This window comes from Pipistrellus kuhlii, unplaced genomic scaffold (assembly GCF_014108245.1).
Source record: "Pipistrellus kuhlii isolate mPipKuh1 unplaced genomic scaffold, mPipKuh1.p scaffold_m20_p_25, whole genome shotgun sequence".
Taxonomy (NCBI): domain Eukaryota; kingdom Metazoa; phylum Chordata; class Mammalia; order Chiroptera; family Vespertilionidae; genus Pipistrellus; species Pipistrellus kuhlii.
In genome coordinates, this window is record NW_023425524.1 from 4,119,591 (window position 1) to 4,138,407 (window position 18,817).

General features: G+C 40.6%; 1 protein-coding gene across 1 annotated transcript in view; it reads left to right on the forward strand.

Moving 5' to 3' along the window:
- Positions 1-15,663, forward strand: part of GPATCH2 (G-patch domain containing 2) — an 88,498-nt gene extending 72,835 nt beyond the window's left edge. The window contains exons 9-10 of the mRNA XM_036453481.2: positions 3,122-3,210; positions 11,402-15,663. Of these exons, the coding sequence (XP_036309374.1) occupies positions 3,122-3,210; positions 11,402-11,631 (319 nt within the window). The 3' untranslated portion in view covers positions 11,632-15,663. The remainder of the gene's footprint in view (positions 1-3,121; positions 3,211-11,401) is intronic.
- Positions 15,664-18,817: the final 3,154 nt, after the last annotated feature.

Genomic DNA, 18,817 nt, shown 5'->3' on the forward strand with positions numbered 1-18,817 from the left:
AGTCACATCTGCTCGCCTCTCCTCTGCAGCTTGTCGAGGCTGCTTGGGAACACGTTCTATCCAGGGGGCAGCTCTAACTGAAAAGCCTCTTTTTTGTAAACACTTAGGCTAGAGAGATAAGCTCCAATGTCTCCTCTTTAAGGCTACTGTGTCTAACACGCTGCATCCGTCCTCGGAGCCCAGGTCAGAAGCCAGGTTCCAGGCGAGGTAGTTCTCCCTGGGACTTTCTCCTTCTGCCTCTTGTTTTTTGTTACTTATTTATTTTTTTCCTTTTGGATAGCATGCCAGTTTCCCACCACCAGACTATCTAAAGGGATGATGGGATACATAAGGGAAGTCTGTTTCAAAAGCAAAAAAGTGAGTTCTTTGTGAGCTCTGCTTTTCTCATATTTAGTAGGAAATTTAATAATGTGTGTATGGGAAATCATATTTCAGGTCCTAACTAAATGCCAGGGCTTCTTCCTTTATCCTCTCCACTTACATACTGTGTCTGTGACCCCCAGTGTTGAAGGTGTCAGTAGATACGGAATCATCAGGCTTGGATTGGTCTGCCCTCTTCTCCATCATAAGCCAGTCCTCTGAACAAGGACACTGATAGGGTTGACTGGCAATTTCCATACGGCGCTTTACAAAAGGGTCTTAAACATTATTCTATAGTGACTTTGGGTCTGTTGGTAGGACAAGGAGTTGTCATTTGTCAGAGCAGCACAGCCAAACACAAACAAACAGAAATGGCCAACTCTCGCCTCCTCTCATAACCCAAGTGCTCAGCTTTGCAAAGGCAAACGACTCAGACCAAAGCAACAGGCTGTTTCTGAGACATTCATTGATTTTAAATTAAATAATAACTGCTATGTTTTACATGAAAAGTGACAATTAAATGACAGGGTAGACCTTCATTGGTGGTGTTTGTAGCATCTCCATTGCACCATCTAAAGGGAAAGGGATGAGGGGGAGAGGACAGCCTAAAGGGGGAATCTTCCCAATCAGTAGTCTGGATCCCTCCCCACCAGAGCAGGGAATCTGTCCCTGACAATTTCTGGACTGCAGTGGCCTGTTCTTTTTATGGCTCAGGTCTTCAGGTTCTAGAAAGAATGGTTTTCCTTTGCTTTCTGTTTACTGTAACTTGGAGTTGAGAAGAAATCGCCCATGGCTGGGAGGGTATCTTCTACAAGTATAGTCTTCCATAGAAACACAGATTTTTTTTTTCCAACTAAGAGAAAAAAGGCACATTAAATGCCACCTGTTATATAAAGACTAAAAGTAAAATCTCTGGCAATAGTTAATGATATCAGTTGTGCCTGCCACTGCCACCACTGTCCCTAATTACTCCCGACCCTATGTCTTCAGCTCCCTGCTCAGACTTAACTCTCCCAATAGAACTTAAACATTTCATTCTCTGGTATTTTCTGTCTCCTCTCTTCATCTTCCCCACCACTGTGGGATCTTATGCAAAGTCAGGAGTAGATATTAATACTTGCAGAATCAGTGAACTCATTAATTTTGGATAAAAATGATGTATCTTTTCTGGTACTTTGTTTACTTCTGCTTCTTTGTTATTGTAATTATATTTTAAATTTCTGTGTGTTTTTTTTATTTTATTTTAAATGTAGATGTGATCATAACCATTGATTTTCCTTATCTCTGTGAGCCATAGAGAGCACCACAAAGACCAACAAAAATGTTAGTTATGCATGTTAATGAACACTTTGACATATATGTGTGATAATATATTTCTGCAAAGTTAGTCTAACTGAGTGAACTAAGTTTTCAATCTATCCATTGAGCCAAACCAGCTAGGGCTTGAAATATTTAAATAATTATAATTAGTTATTCTGTTACAGAAAAACACTATGCACTCAATATAACGGAAAAAGAAACTAGACAAATGCCCATTTGCATCCTGTACTGATAGATTTTCAAGGTGTATTTCTTTGGTTGTGTATAGCCCCTTGAATTAGCCTGATCATTAATTGTACTTTACTTTGTACCTTACAGACAGAACTTACATTTAATTTCATTCCATAACTCCCAAGGTTTCATAGTATTTAAACACCTGAGTGCATCTGTATAAATACATATTTGGGTTCTTAACTGAATTGATATTTTGCTTTTACGTTTTTCTCTAATAAGCTGGATGTTTTCAAATTGGGTTCTATAAAACTTGAGGCTACTACTGCATATCTCTATGAATTACTAAGAGCGTGTGCTCCCATAAATGAAACGCTTCGTTTATTTCTGCTTCATGACCACCAGACACAGTCCCAAACCATGTCAGGGACTGAGATCCAGGAAGTGGACAGGTCCCTCTGTAGCTTGAAGAATCTGAAGACATTTCCATCCTTTCCATGTTGATATTACTTTGTCTTGGTTTCCAATGGGCAATTTCTGATTTCCCCAAATCTGTTTAATTCAGCAACCCACGATGAGGCAGAATCATCTAACTCTAACTAGTTCCAAGAATAGCAGAAGGTTCTCATATGCTGTGTCTTTCCGAATATGATCCAATACCCCATTAGCCTGCTCAAGAGCAGCAGACCGGCGTTAATGCATTCCCAGGATGTTGCTTCACCTAACTGGTAATTAACTGAGGAATTCTAATCATATGAATTATAAGGGAGAGCATCACTGTTTCCTTCTTCTTCCTATTGAAAATGTTTTAAGAGAATTCGCTGCCGCATAATATCCTCCAAGAAATTGATCATACTTTTCCTGTAATAAATGTTGTTCTGACAGTAAAGCATTAGTAACCAATTGATAACCTAGCAACAATATTGTGATCTCTTTAGATAATTAATCTTCGCTATTTTCCTGTCAGAAGCCACAGCGCTGGATTTTATGTTGAGCCAGAAAGATTGCCAGTTTTGAAAATTAAAAAGCATTCCTTTTATATTATTCATTCCAGTAACAATTTATGGAGGCGCATTTAGCTGCTGAACGCTTGTCAACAAACGTAATTATGTTTCGATATAAACAAGATTGGTGGTTTTACGATGCCGCTCCATCTTGGTTGAGAACCTTTGGATTTAGGTTCAGATTGTACAAGCTGTGTGTTTGTGTATCGTGCTTTTTCTCCTTTGTTAATAGTTGTTGTTGTTTTTTTCCTGATAATTGCTCCCAGGCAAACCAGTATGCATTTAGGATCATTGTTCATGGGAGATGTCAAACGGAGAAGGAAGGCAGCACCCTTGCCTGGACCGCCTACAACAGGTAAAAGGAAGGGGGCGGAGCACACAGGTGAAATTCATGAGTCATCAAGAATAAAATACTGATCATTCTTTTTTTTTAAATATATATTTTATTGATTTTTTTTACAGAGAGGTAGGCTGAGAGATAGAAAGTTAAAAACATCGATGGGAAAGAAACATCGATCAGCTGCCTCCTGCACACCCCCTACTGGGGATGTGCCCACAACCAAGGTAAGTGCCATTGACCGGAATAGAACCGCAGGCTGACGCTCTATCCACTGAGCCAAACTGGTTTTGGCAAAATACTGATCATTCTTAATCACTATGCCAAAGAAGAGGCACAGTTGCCAGCAACTGTTACATCATTTGTATTTGGTGTAAGATGGATGCACATTCCTTCTGTAGAGGTTTCAGGCAGTCCACCAATGAAGTTTTCACTAAACACCTGCCCCCAATGCAGTGCTTTGTGAGAGGTATTAAAGGGCACACAATCTTCAAAGGCTGTTTCTGTAGCCTCAAGAAATGTAGACTTGTTGTGGGACAGGGGGAGGGATGCATAAAAGGCAAATAAGCCCAGAAGAGATTAATAGTAATAAACACAAAAGTTTAGGCTCTCCTAGCTGGCATGGCTTGGTGGTTGAGCATTGACCTATGAACCAGAAGGTCACAGTTCGATTCTTGGTCATGCACATGCCAGGGTTGCTGGCTCAATGCCCAGTGGGGAGAGTGCAGGAGGCAGTTGATCAATGATACTCTCTCATCACTGATGTTTCTATCTCTCTCTCCTTCCCTTTCTTCTCTGAAATAACACACACACACACACACACACACACACACACACACACACACACACACAGTTTAGACTCAGCCTCCATGTGCAAGTAGATGGGAAGCTGGCCGTGACTGGGGCCGTCTGGTGTCTAGTCCCAGCTCGGCAGAGTCGTCATTCCTTATTAGATGACGTTCGCATCAGAATAAAACATCTCTCAGCATTTCCACCGGAAGAGCCATGTCATTGGAAGAGTATGTCATGCTAATGAGAGTGGCACAGGGAAACCACAAGTGCTGACAGAGAGAAGTCACTGGACCAGAGGGGACAGGGAGCCTTTCTAGAGGAGCAAGGACTCCAGCGTGGCTGAGGGAGAGGAGTAAGATGAGCATGTACTGCAGAAATCTCACGCAAGAGCAGTGGTAAGGGAGGGAGGCAGAGATGGGGAACCAGGGGTAGCGGGAGCTCACTGGGCATTAAGAAGTGGATGTCCACATAGGAATAAGCAGCAGTTGGCATGCATATGATGCAGCCCGATGACCATGAGAAAACTTTCAGGGCAGATACTCAGTCAGTTACAAAGAATAACAGCCTTGGTCTCTTGCATGGGGTCCTCAACCATCCAGATTTATAAACATTCTCTTAACTTCATCTGGGAAACCCTTGGTAGGAAAATTTACTTTTTTCACAATTAATTATAGGCTATGAAAATAAGATTCATGTGAATAGCAGCATAAGCAGTGAGAAGGGAAAATAAATATATATAATATACATGCATATATATCTATACACACACACACATACACACATAATCTTGATATGGAGATTTTTGAGGTGGGGGGAAAGATGTGAAACTTAAATTCTCTATTTAGGGGACCTATCCCATAGCTCTCTAAAAAAATAAGGAAGAGTAATTTAAAATTACAGCACTCATTATCCAGTTTCCTTATCCATATAAAGGACTACATTATGAAATTATGCCTGTGGTTATAATATCTGATCTTCTAGTTGTATTGAATTTTCAGAAATTGGACATTGGGAACACCTGTGTGTAGAATGTGTTTCTTTTGATGTAGAATAATATTTACCACTGACTGGGTACCCACTGTTTATCAGATACTTCATTATTTCATTTTATCTTGCAACCACTTTATGAGCTGGTCATTATTATCACTTTATGCCAGAAAATTAAAATTCACAGAAGTGTGAGGATCTTCTTCTCTATCTATGATATTGATGGCAAAGGGAGGTTTCAAGCCCACACCTGCATGACCGCTAAACCCATGTTCTGTCTAGGACCACTTAGTCAAGACCTTTTTGTAAGACTATATATGTGAAGTCGATCTCATTGCATATGCTTACTTGAACACACTAGTATATATCATAAGTTTCATAGAAGATTCATCTAAATATTGCTGTACAGAGATACAGAATATTAATTAGAGCACTTCTAATATATATCTTTATATGGGAACATATAGCCAATTTCAGACCAAACACATGTCATAAGTTCTTCAGTTCAAATCTTTCATAGGCAGATGCAGGCTTCTTAAAATGCCCTGTTCCTTTGAATGGGCCCCTGAATTCTCTTGTCTTTCAATGATTAGTGGCAAAGACAGAACAATCGTAGGAATGTGCATGCAGCACCTTCATGCCAGCAATAAGGAGCAGACAACACCTGGGTAATGCCTCACACTCTCAGGGAAAAGGAAAATGTGCAGGGAGAAGGAAAATACAAAATGGTCAAGGAGGGTGATATAATTATTTCTGTGAGGTGGTTTTGATGTTACTATTCATAGTGCCAGAGGGAACCACTTATATGGAGTATGTGTTGAAAATTGTCAGAAAATTAGGCCCTTTCACATTATAATTCCAGACATTAAACTTTAGCCTAAAACATTTAGAAGCTCACGCCAGCATGTTCCAGATGTTATACTCTAAACTGCTGTGATTTTCTTAAGATTCTGGATTTTTATTATATTAGATTTTTTCCCTTCAAATTTCCTTAAAGAATAAAACTCATAGAACTTTTTGTGATTATTCAAAAAGCAGTGGTGCAGGAGAACTGTGTCACACATTTCCAGAACAGTCTCAAATCCATGCACACCAGTTCCTCTCAGGAGGAGGAGAGTGAGGTAATTTAAAAGAGCTAAGCTTCTAAAACATTTCTTCCAATATTAATGAATCAACTCCAAGGTGAAGACTTATTCGAATTCAAGTAAGAAATGCTTTTGCATAAATATACTTTGATAATGAGATCATGAATCCTAGATTGTCTTGTCTCTGAAATTGTCATTTTCAAATTCTGGAATATAGTCAGTCACATAATAAAGAGTCAGTTATATCTGTGAGCTTCCAAAGTTGAGTTAGCAGGTAGAATTAAAGAGAATTTTTTCACCTTTTCATAGGCCCTTTGTAGACCTCTCAAAAAACACATTAAATTGAGACATGTTTTTCATAATTCCTGCCTTTAAATCAACATTGCATCCAAGCTGGAAAAAAGCAGGTGAAGATCACTCTCATTTATAATATGGAAGAAGAGCTAAAAGCCTGTCAGCTTGAACATTGTTTGATGATTCCCTCTGATTTACATGTGAACTATTATGCAGTCAAACAGCAGGTTAAGAAAAGATTCACTAAAAGAATTGTTAGAAAAATCAGGCACTTTCATTTTATAATTCCAAACTGGGTTAAACACAATAATTTAGGATCCTAAATATAAAGTTGTACGTTGTGTACATAGTATTATTTTTTAAAAAGACTTAAAGTCTTTTATGAAATTAATAACCCAAAATGCGATCATCTTTCCCTGCTTACTGTGTTGAAAATTGTGCTCACCCCATCTTAGCACCAGCATGAAGCTTAAGCTCATGGCTTCATAAGGCTGTGCACTAGCCAGCAGCATTATCGCTTGAATATTTATTAATTGTGACAGGAACACCAAGTTTATTTCAGTGCTTGAGCTTATTTACTGCTCCTTCACCTTTGTAGTTTGTATTGACAAAGCAAAATGAATATTGATAAGGCTGGGTATTGATTTTTTTAAATGTATGGCTTGTTCCCTGTCTCATTCAAAGTCACACAGGCAGAGACACGGTGGGTGTCGCCGTGGCGAGGATGCAGAGTTACTATTCTAAAATTGAGAACTGTTGAAGCAGGAAGGCTTGCCAGCAGAATGCATTTTATTGTTTGAAAAATGTCATCTGTAAAGGTGAAGAAAAGCAGTGAACAAAATAGGAGGAATACTATTAAGGCATTTTTAAAAGGCAGGCAGCAGTTCTGGTTACGGTCTTTTTTTGTGGTAGAAGTCACAGCTTATTGAGGGTTTGAAAATTAAAAGATGTAAATATGCTTATTGCTATTGTGGCTATTATCTTTTTTTAAATGTTTTGTCCACTATACATTACTGAACTCATTGTTATCAAAATGCTGTTATTATTTTGATTTCTAGTGAAATAATATCATAGGGAAAATAGTCACCAGAGGAATCAGTCTTTTTTCTGTACATTTCAAATTATACAAAAAGATACGTATTCAAGTTTAATACTCAGTCTAGAGATTGCTCCAATGTAACAGTGTTTGTTTGTTTTAAATTTATTCTTATTGTTGAAAGTATTACAGATGTTCCCTTTTCTCCCCATTTGCTCCTTTGCACCTCACTCCTGGCCCCGCCTCAGGCCCATGGGTTATGCATATGTGCATACAAGTTCCTGTTTAATCTCTTCCCACTTCCGGGTGTGTGAGATCATGCGATACTGGCTTATTTCTCTTAGCATAAACAGTGTTTTTATGAACATGCAAGTTCTTGGCAAGAGGCTGCATTACAGCTTTTGTGACTTTTCAACGATTTCCTTTCATTCTACTGAAAGTTTAATCCTATATAATAAAAGACCAATATGCAAATTGACCAAACAGGGGAACAAACAGACACTCTGATTGACCACCAGGAGGCAGAGCCTCAACACAGGAGCTGCCACTGGTGGTCAGTGCTCTCGCTAAGGAGCAGCAAGCAGGCAGGCGGTAAAAAGTGAGGGGCTGCGGGATTCCCCCCAATATACAAAGTTTTTTAAAATATACTTTATTGATTTTTTACAGAGGAAGAGAGAGGGATTGAGAGTTAGAAACATCGATGAGAGAGAATCATCGATCAGCTGCCTCCTGCACACCCCCTACTGGGCATGTGCCCACAACCAATGTACATTCCCTTGACCGGAATTGAACCCGGGACCTTTCAGTCCCCAAGCCGACACTCTATCCATTGAGCCAAACCGGTCTCAGCCCAATATACAAAATTTCATACACCAGGCGTCTAGTAACAAAATAACCTTCCTGAATACTTAAGGCACGGAAGGCAGGTTGTAAATTATAGTAATGGCTGAAGATTTTTAAACATTGCACTTTTTATTAAAAGTCGCCCTGAACAGTGTGGGTCAGTGGTTGAGCATCCAACAATTATACGGGTTCGTAATTTTTTCAAACGAAATAATAAAAATATTTGACAGAGTTGTAACACCTATCACTTTCTGTACTTAATGCTGCTGCTTTTCTTTTCTTTCTTTTTTTTTTAACAGTCATCAAAACCTCTGATCCTAAGTGAGTTACTGAACACTACAGGGCAGTTTAATAACTTAGTGGTTTAATAGCATCACTAGTAATAACAATACCAGCCCTGGCTCTGGGCTGGCTAGTCAAGTGCAGGGGGGGGAAGGATGGGGAGACAGTGGGTGTGGACCACTGAATGCTTGCCAAGCTCAGGACAGGGATGGAAAGGGGCAACGGAGACTATGTGGGAAGCAGCACATCACCTCCCCTTTCCACCGGCTGCTTATCCAACATCAATACAACACTTTAGGAGCCAAATTACTAAACAAGCTGCCAATTAGGCTTGCAGTCAGCTGGACAGATTAGCAGCGAGGAGAGGCCGGTACAAGATTTTCATCTCTTGAGCCAATTACGCAAGTGAATTACCAGCCGCAGTAGTTTTTGGAAGATGCGAGGGGAGAGGACCAAACGGGCTATAATAGATACAAGGGTTCCAGCATCAGGCGGGCTTGGGAGGGAGTGCGTGGAAGGTTATTGCTGAAATTGCCCTAGCGGGAGGAGCGCCTTCCAGGGAAGGACTTAAAGGATTTAGCGCTGCCAGGAGCAAAAGACAAGGAAATTGTGGTGGTGGTGGTATGCTGAGCGAAGACTGAACGGTGCCCTCCCTTGCCTTAATCTCAAAAAAAAAAAAAAAAGATGGGAAACCAACAGTATATTTTATTCTAGAATCAAAGTATCTCTCCATTGTTTGGATGAGGTTTTAGTTTTTTTTAAAGGTTGTATGGAAAAGCCATTGCTTTTTTGTTTTGTTTTTGCTTGTTTTATGAATCTTTGTTTCTACATGGAAAGATTTAGCATTGGAGATATTTAATGTTTCTTTTTTGTTTGTTTTTCTTCAAAGCACAAGATAATGCTTTGCTTTGTTTTATTTTCATTAAGGATTGCAACTAGCGTTTTTAAAAAGAGAGGGGATGGATTCCTTTCCACCTACATGAAAGCACAGCACTCCTGGGCCCCTATCCTGGAAATATCAACGTTTTAAAATCATTATAGTGAATCAGTTTTCCTTTGCTCTTCACTTGAGAACAGAAATGTGTCACACTTCTGCAGTTTTTGCAGGAACATTTTGAATTGGCCTTATTTATCTGAGATTTTTGCAACCTCTTGTATTAAAAATATGATTAGCCGAAACCAGTTTGGCTCAGTGGTAGGGCGTCGGTCTGCTGTCTGAAAGGTCCCAGGTTCGATTCAGGTCAAGGGCATGTACTTTGGTTGCGGAAACATCCCTGGTAGGGGGTGTGCAAGAGGCAGCTGGTTGATGTTTCTCTCTCATCGACGTTTCTAGTTCTCTATCCCTCTCTCCTCCTCTCTGTAAAAAATCAATAAAATATATTAAAAATAAAAATAAAAATATGATTAAACAAATCTGCAGCCTAGAGCAGCATTAGACCTCAGATCTGATTTTTAGCTTATACATTGAAATAAATTAATTCATAACTATCACTAAAAAACATCAGGGCTATGGGAGAGAATACTCATGTACTGTTTAACTGAAAATACTGGTCAGTAGCTGTTCAGTAAAAAATTAAAGAGACCTTGGAGATCTGTCTTGGTTACCACCATAATCATAATTTCAAAATAAAATTGTAGTGTCTTTTTAAATGTTTTTTTTTTTTTCATTGAACATATTGGGGTGACATCTGTACATATAAAAGGCTAATATGCTAAGTGTCCATCCAACCGGTCACTATGACACACACTGACCATCAGAGGGCAGACGCTCAAATGCAGGATTTGCAATGATGTGCACTGGCCATTTATAGAGAAATCGCACTGTAGACCTGGTTCCCACAAAGCAACACTCAACTTCCCCCAAGTGGGTGACAGAGGCCCCACCACCACACTGGAGCCTGCACCAAATCACAGCCCACACTGCCCAGACCCCATGGTGCAAAATGAAGCCCACAGCCTAGCCCAACCCAGAAATGGTGGATGTGGGTGCCAGGTAATGAGGTCACATAGCAACGCCCGGCTTCCTCTCCCTAGTGACTAGCCTCCTTAGAGTTTCTTCAGCCCAGAAACACAACTTGTTTAATAGCCAGGTGGAAACATTTTACACTTTGACCAAATATCTGTGAAGCATTTCCCCCTGCCTCATCTTATTTGATCCTCACAGAAGTCCTGGAGTAGGTAGATAGGAGACTTGGTGGAATCCTATTTTCTTTTCATTAGCCAAAAAAACAGAGATTTAGAAAGTTTAGGAACTTGACCTGACTGAAAAGTAGTAAGATGATATGGTGGACCTTGAAAATGACTTCAGGTTTTCTCATGGTGCAGAATATGGTCAAACACTGCCACAGTTAAATATTTTACCCTTTGTTCTCCCTGAGTGATCTACAATAATAATCTGCTTCATGTGGATATTTACTGTTGTGTTTCTGACAATTACCTGAAAGAGAAGTTGGGGTGCTTCACTGGGCTGGAGAAAGTTTGGCTAAATCAGAAAGCAGGTCTAATTAAGGAAGTTATATCTATATATATAAAGCTCTTGCTAGTGCCAATCATATGCATGTGTTTCGATGTGTCATTGTGGATCATGAATTTGGTTGACACTTCTATTATAGAGAAAGGGCAAATAGTGATATTAAAATACTTCTTCTAATTAATTTGCTTTCAGTGTGCATGAATCCATGCACTGGGCCACTAGTTAGTTATTAAAATTATGTAGGTTTTGTATGTATTAGGTAAGTATTTTGACACAAGGCTTTTTTTTTTTTGTAAGTAAGAGATTCCCTCCCAGGTGCCTCTATGAAAGAAAAACTGAAGAGAACATGGTTTTCTTGGCCTGAGAGGACCTTCGCCTGTGTCAGAACTAATAGCCTTTGTCATTTTACCTTTTCAGGATTCGTTGGAGAAAACGCCCAGCCCATCTCAGAAAACAACATAGGGAACCGCATGCTCCAGAATATGGGCTGGACACCTGGCTCGGGCCTCGGACGTGATGGCAAGGGACTGGCCGAGCCCATTCAAGCCATGCAGAGGCCAAAGGGATTGGGACTTGGATTTCCGCTACCAAATAGCACTCCCGCAGCCCCCAGCACCCCGATCCCCGCCTCGGGGACATCCGCCTGAGAAGAAACCCTTCACAGTTTTGCTTCGCTTGCTCTGTGTCCCATTGTTCTGAGATTACAGCACAGCTTCTGTTCATGGAGCACAAACCGGCAAGGCCTCAGACCTGGCACACCAGCTTCCTCACCGCATCCAGTCCTACCGCGGCGACAGAGTTGCGCTTTCATCACAGCTCCTGGTGCTCAAGTTCAAACCATCCCTTTAATGTTGCCAGCAACTTTCGGCTGTTTTTAGGTATAAAGAACAAATCATCCCTCTTATTTATTTTGATCGCAAATGTCAGTAATGGCTGATGCTTTTAAGCTTGATTCATTCATATGTGTGTGTGTGTGTGTGTGTGTGAGGTCCGGGCAAATGTGAGTGCATCCAAGGGTTTCTAAGATGGGACAGGCCAGGGAGGTTGTGTCTCCATCACCCTGATTGAGGGTGACTCAGAAGACCCATCAGTGAGGTTCTAAGTGAATCTGTGATTGGGAGATGTGTCAGTTCCATAGTTGTTGAGTTTGGCATTTGTGAGTAAGTCCGTGTGTGTGTGTGAGGATTCTCTAATGGAGAGATACCCATTTGTCTTCTGACCTTGGACAGTGTAGTGTGAAGTTCAAAGTTGACCAACTGCAATGAACGTATCCCTCTGATGTTTTGACAAAAATAAACCTCATCCCTATTATCACCAGAGTGCCCTCAACATCACTTTAGTGCGTGTTTATAAATTTTACCTCGTTTAGAACATAAAGTAATTATTGAAAGAAAAATGTATTTTTTAAATTCATCCTGAATTTAGAACTATAAATTCTATTAATCTAGACTGACTTCTACCTCTCTCTTCCCAAAGGTTGATTTTTTTTTTTTTTTAAAGATCAACTCAACTGTAGTAAACTAATTTTAAAATGTAACCATTGGTGTAAGTTAGAATATTGAACCCATTTATTTGAAGATATAAATGGCTCTCCCAAGAATTCAAATGTCAGGCAATGAGCCAACCCATTTACAAGGTGAACAAAAATGAATGGAACCTACTTGCCCTTTTCACATCTTAGCAGTTTCTTTAAAACCAAGCAAAGCAAGTCATTTTTATTATGTGCCTGGTAGTCTTATGTCTGAATCACCTGCTTCGTAATGTTAGAGATTCAAATTGCTCCTTAGTTTAGAAGATGCCGATTTGTCATCTCCTGCATTGGTAATGACCAATAATAATATTCTATTTGTAATGGCCTTTATTGGTTAAGTAAAGACCAAGATCACACATGTGAATCTCCTTGCTAGAGGTTTTGTTTTTTGTTTTTAAGGTCTTGAGGTTTTAGGTTCACTGCCAAATGAAGGTGAAGGTACAGAGATTTCTCATAGATACCCCTACCCCCACATATGCCCAGTTTCGCCCGTTATCAACATCCCTGACCAGAGTGGTACCTTTGTTACAGCAGAGGAACCTACCCTGATACATCACCATCGCCCAGTTCACATTACAGTTCACTCTTGGTGCTGCACATTCTATGGACTTGGACAAATGTATAAATGACATTATAGCACCATACAGAGTAGTTTTACTACTCTGTATGGTGCTATAAGTTCTCTGTGCTCTACTCTAATAGGTTGTTGAAAATCTGTAAATTCCCAAGAGATTTTTAAAGGAGGGAGAGGGTTTTGTGTGTGTCATAGACCTTACGGGAGTGGTACCCAAAGAAAACACCACCAATTAGAGAGAGGAAGTCCAGCCTGCCCCTGGAAAGCCTGGTGATTTGCCAAATGTACACATTTTGTAAGCATCATCTTCCCTCTTAGGGGTACTGTGGTAAGAGGACAGTTTGACTTGAGGAACTATGGGCTACCAGGGGAGTTGATCTTTGGAAGCATTCTTATTGGGTGAAGTAACTGCTATTTTGTACAAGCTTGGTACTTAGAAAACTGTCATTTTTAAAGAGTGCTTTTTGTGAAATACTCCTCTTGGATGTAAAGGGGGAAAGCTGGGAAAGATTGTCCAGATAGTGGTCTAAAAACTTCTTTAAACCCCAGTATTTTCTGAAGATCTTAAGCTTTTCTAAAATCCTGGCACTTTGAAAATCCATCTCATTTGGAGCCACTGATGCACACACAGTAAGGTTATCAGGCGACTGGCCCCAGACGCCTGTGAATGTGGCGGGTCCTTTCACTTCATCTGCTCTAACTCCTAAGGGAAGAGCGGACCATAAACAAGTGGCCAGAGAGCCCCTGAGGTAAAGACTGCAGCCTTCATGCATGCTTCTTACTGTCTTTTCAACTGTCCCAATCTTCTAGATGCTCCCTTAACCTGGGTGTGGTCCTCTAACACACACACATACACACACACACACACACACACCCGCCCCCAACCATAAAAATCCATCTTTATTGGTACCGCTGATAGGAGAAAAGCTTACTCTTGGCTTTTAGCGCCCTCTATGTGGCTCGCTGAGGACTTAAAGTAATTCCTCTTCCATGGAAGTGCTTAACTACATGGAATCCATGAATCCACACCCAGAGTAGACAAGTGGTGATGTCCAGGAGCCTTCCCCCACCAAATCCGCCCTCCCCCGCCCCACTTCTGCTCTCACAGACATTCACCAGAAGCGCACATGACCCTGCACCATTGGGTCCTTAAAGAATAGCAATGCAGACACATGACATCCTGCCTGTACCTGATCTTAATGGGAGAAGTAAGCACAACTTAAACATGGAACTTTTAATGTAAATCAATTATCTTTTAAGTATAAAGTCCACTAATTTATTTGTTTTATATATAGTTATAGTTCACTTTTTACCAGTTACTATGCCTATGGAACCCAAAGCGCCCAAAGCAATTTATAATGAAGAACTTGTCATCCATATCTCCTTACAAAGGTGGTGAGATTTTTCGCTGCTCCTTCTTAAAGCTCTTCTACAGTAGCCAAAGCTTCCTATCACACTAATTGGTAGTGCTAAAAATTTTAGGGAGCGCATCGGTCTCTCCCATTACTGTCCAAATTGTCCATTCTCCAGCAGTAGCCAAGAGAGGCTGAGCATGAATTAGCAATTCAACTTTTTGTCTTTATGTACTTACTAGTAGCCCTGCACACAAATCTGTGCGCCAGTAGCTCGCTGCTGTCCTATAGCTCCTTCTGCCTGCCTCCCCTCAGCTTGCTGCCCTGCCCCTTCCTGTAGCTCTCATCCCATCCTGCTGATCCGTGATCCAGTCGTTACGCAGTTGGTCGTTACTTCAAGGTGTATTGACCATTTGCATATTACATCTTTATTATACAGGATTATACTTGATACTGGCCAGCCTGTGTGCTAGGGCCATTCCCTCTCACCCTTCTTTTTTCTCCTCTCCCTCCTCCCCTTTTCTACCTCCCTTCCATCCCTCCTTCCTTCTTTCTTTCCTTCCCTCTTTCCCTTTCCTCAAATTTACTTGTTAAGGCTATATTCCCCTTAGATTTGTTGGTTTTCATTATTAAATTATATGGTACCCTTTTAAAAAAAATTCCACTGCTAACTAGAATTTAACCAATTAAATGGGCTCAGCTTTTGAATACACATATTTTTATAATTCGTATTGTGACTATTAAAGAGAAGACAATAGGGTTAAAGATAAACATAATGTATACATATGTGTGTGTTGACAGAGCACGCATATGCAACATACAGACATAATTGCAAAACATTGCATCTTATTAATGTCTGTTTTAACATTGTGAATTGATACTCTTGTAATTAATTGAACTGACAATTGCTTCTCTTCAATATATTTTCATTTTGAGCAGATGTCTCATAAAAGAAAAAAATAATTGTTGACATGCTTTTAGCAACCATTGCTTCCTGTACATTTTCTTTTTTAAAAAGATTATGTAAATTGGTATTGTAAAATGAAGTTGTTTAGCAAGGAATATTTTGGATTTTTATTTTATTTTATTTTGGTAGAAAGCTATATTAATAGTACAACAAAGAACCGAAGAATAAACTTAATGTTTAAGAATGTTATTTATAAGAAGTCATTGTCTTTGTGCTTTGTTTCCCTCTAAAAGTAATAAAAAATAAAGTTGAAAATACTTTAAATTGCTTTTTAAATTGCTACCCATTTACCATTAACGTCCAACGATGCATTTAAATTCATTGTTCATCTTTAAGCCCTGGAAAATGTCTGTTTTTTAAAAAAGTTTTAGATAAAAACATGGCTAAACAAATGTTTGACTTCCATTTCTTCTCAGCATTTTAGGAACTGTTTCTACCACATATTTGTCCTGTTTTTGTTTGTTTTCTCTGAAGCTGGGCTAGACTGACTAGCTGGCTTAGGTCTCCATCCACTCAAAGATTCTAGGATTTCAAATAGCAAGCACAGGTTCTCTCTCTGGCCACTTGAAACATCACAAGCCACTCCATCTCCTTCTGGAAAATTACGTTTCTCATAAACATGCTTGGATATTTTAAATATTTTATATCACTCACCACAGCGTTGAGTTCTGTTTGCTGCAGGAAGCATCTCACTTGTGACGATAACATTTTATCTTTTCTCCCTAAAAAAACGAAGTAGATCTTGTTAGAGTAAGTGGGTATCTTTGTAATCCAATAGGTATTAAATACTCATTTATTTAACAGGCTTGCAGTAATATATACTCAACTGCCAAGCGGACCATGAAGGCTCCTTCTGCTGGGGCCTACTTAGCGAAGACTCATTACTTGGCTCACCTGACATTTTAAGTAGATCCAGATTTGTCTCCAGCGAGTCAGTGCCACTGACTGCCAGCGGCATGATGGACTATTTTCACTTTGGGTTTTATCTGTACATTAGGGCTGTCTTCCATCTCTGAATTGTCAGACAGTTTAAATCTTTCTCACATTCACAGACCCCACTCCTGGAACGTCACCCACATGTCCTGTGCTTCCTCCTTAGTCCTTAGTCTCTCAAGGATGGAATTAGGGAGCAAGTGAAGGCTTGTTTAGTCTGTAGGGGTGTTTTTTTTAGTTTGGATTCTCAGAATAAGTTGCTGGCGTTGTAAATATGTGTATAAAACTTGATTTTTCAGCTATATGATGATGGAGTCAGGACAGCATTCTAAGTGAAAGGAACTCCCAAAATTATTTCCCACCTGTTTTCATCTTCTACTACCTTTCAAAGAAATGATCATTTCTTTCTAAGGATAGCATTCTATCCTATATAATAAAAGACTAATATGCAAATTGTCCCCTCAACTGGGAGTTTGATCAGGGGATGGGGCCAGCCAAATCTCACCTGTGCACGAATTCATGCACTGGATTTCTAGTTCTTTAATAAAAGCAGAAAGGATGAGAAATAGTATACTATTGTAACAACATATATACTTAAAATATGCTTCCAAACACAATCACATTATTATGTCCCTTATTGAGGTGAATTTCTTCAAATGCCATAGTTAAATGAGCTGGTAAATTTAGTGGGGAAATGATATAAGGTTCTGTTAGGAGGCTGCCTGGCTAACCTGTGGTTCTTCATTGATGGATATCATTCACTATGGAAACGGTGGGTAACCCATGCTGCATGTACAAGGCATGGAATTCACAAAATAATGTTCTGAATGGCTGGGAAGCCTTGGGGAGCACACAGTCAAGGTGTGAAACCTGAATATTCCTAATACAGTGGCTGTGGTGTCTACAGGTCCCTGGCAGGAAGTACAGTGTTCTGCATCCTGTAAGGCTTGGCTCTTGATCCCTCCTGATTCTTTATACACCTGTCCTTTTCCTGGACCACTTTGACTTCCTCCCCACACATCTTCATCTGCATCACATGTTTTATTGATTTCAGAGAGGAAGCAAAAGTGAGAGAGAGAAACATCAATGATTAGAGAATCATTGATTGGCTGCCTCCTGCCGCCCCCTACTGAGGATAGAGCCTGCAACCTGGGTATGTGCCCTGACCAGGAATTGAGCTGTGACCTCCTGGGTCATAAGTCAATGCTCCACCACTGAGCTATGCCAGCTGGGCTACGTCAGATCTATCTATATAGTAGAGGAATATGCAAATTAGCCACGGCACTGTAACATCCCGACCCAACAGCAGGTACTGAGGCTGCATGGCACCTGACCAAGGTAAGGGACCTCAGGTCCCACTCCTCATCCAGCAGGGCTTGACGGGGGTCCTCAGGCCACGCCCCCCCCTCCCTGTGCCGGGATGGGGGACCTGAGGCTTTGCCTCCTTGCCCAGAGGAACTTGATAGGGGTGGGGCTGGCAGGGGCTGGATCTCCTGGATTTTCAAATCGAGTGGGGGTGATGGGCGGGGACTTGACTCTAGGTCCCCTGGTGCACCCCAGATTCTGACAGAAGGGAGATTTTCATATGCATTTTACTAATTTTCTTTTATCTCTGACACTTCTATTTTAGATGAAGGGCACAAAGAAACATTAAAATATTTCCTCTAATTCCCTTTTAATGTGCACGAATTTCGTGCAGCAGGGCACTAATATTTTTTAATACCACGCGACAGTCTTTCCCAATGAGAAGAGCATCGCTGAGCCTGGGGACACCAGCCTTTGGTGACTACCCTGCCACCGGGCTCTGCACGCGGCCCCCTACCCAGGCAGCTAGCAGCAGATTTCGCCACTTGGGGAGTAATTGTCGCGCCTCAGTGACAGATGTGCAATAGAGAGCAGCTTCTTCAGGAAAAAAATTAACAGTTTGTGCAGTGTGTCAGCTCGCTCTTTTTAGTGCTGGGAGGTCTTGGCCCCATTATGGGTGATTTAGAAATTGAGGCGAGCTAGGCCCGGCTGCCCACACTGAAAGCCTTAGTTCGGGGCCCTCATCTGCATTCCGGGGCTGGCTCCCCTGGAGAAATTGGTGGAGCCCCTCCAGCCAGGAGATGAGTGTGGGCTGACAATGCCTTGATTTGTTGAGAGAGAGAATAAATGGGTTTTTCAAGAGATGAGGAAATATCACCATTACTGGCCAATTTACAGCATTTTATCTGTGCTTCAAACATGTCACTTTTGTTATTGTTGCCTGGTAATTACATAGTGAAACGGAAAGAAAACAAATTCTGGTTACGTATTCCGCCGGATTGCAAAATCATATCCTGATAAATGCCCATTTATGATACACACGGATGAAAGGTTCATTTTAATTTTGAATGGCCAGCTCAGCCATAAATAGGATAGAAGATTAAATTGCAGAGAATCTGATTACACAAAAGCAAACAGTCTTTCCACTTTTTTCCAGATCCCGGAAATTCAG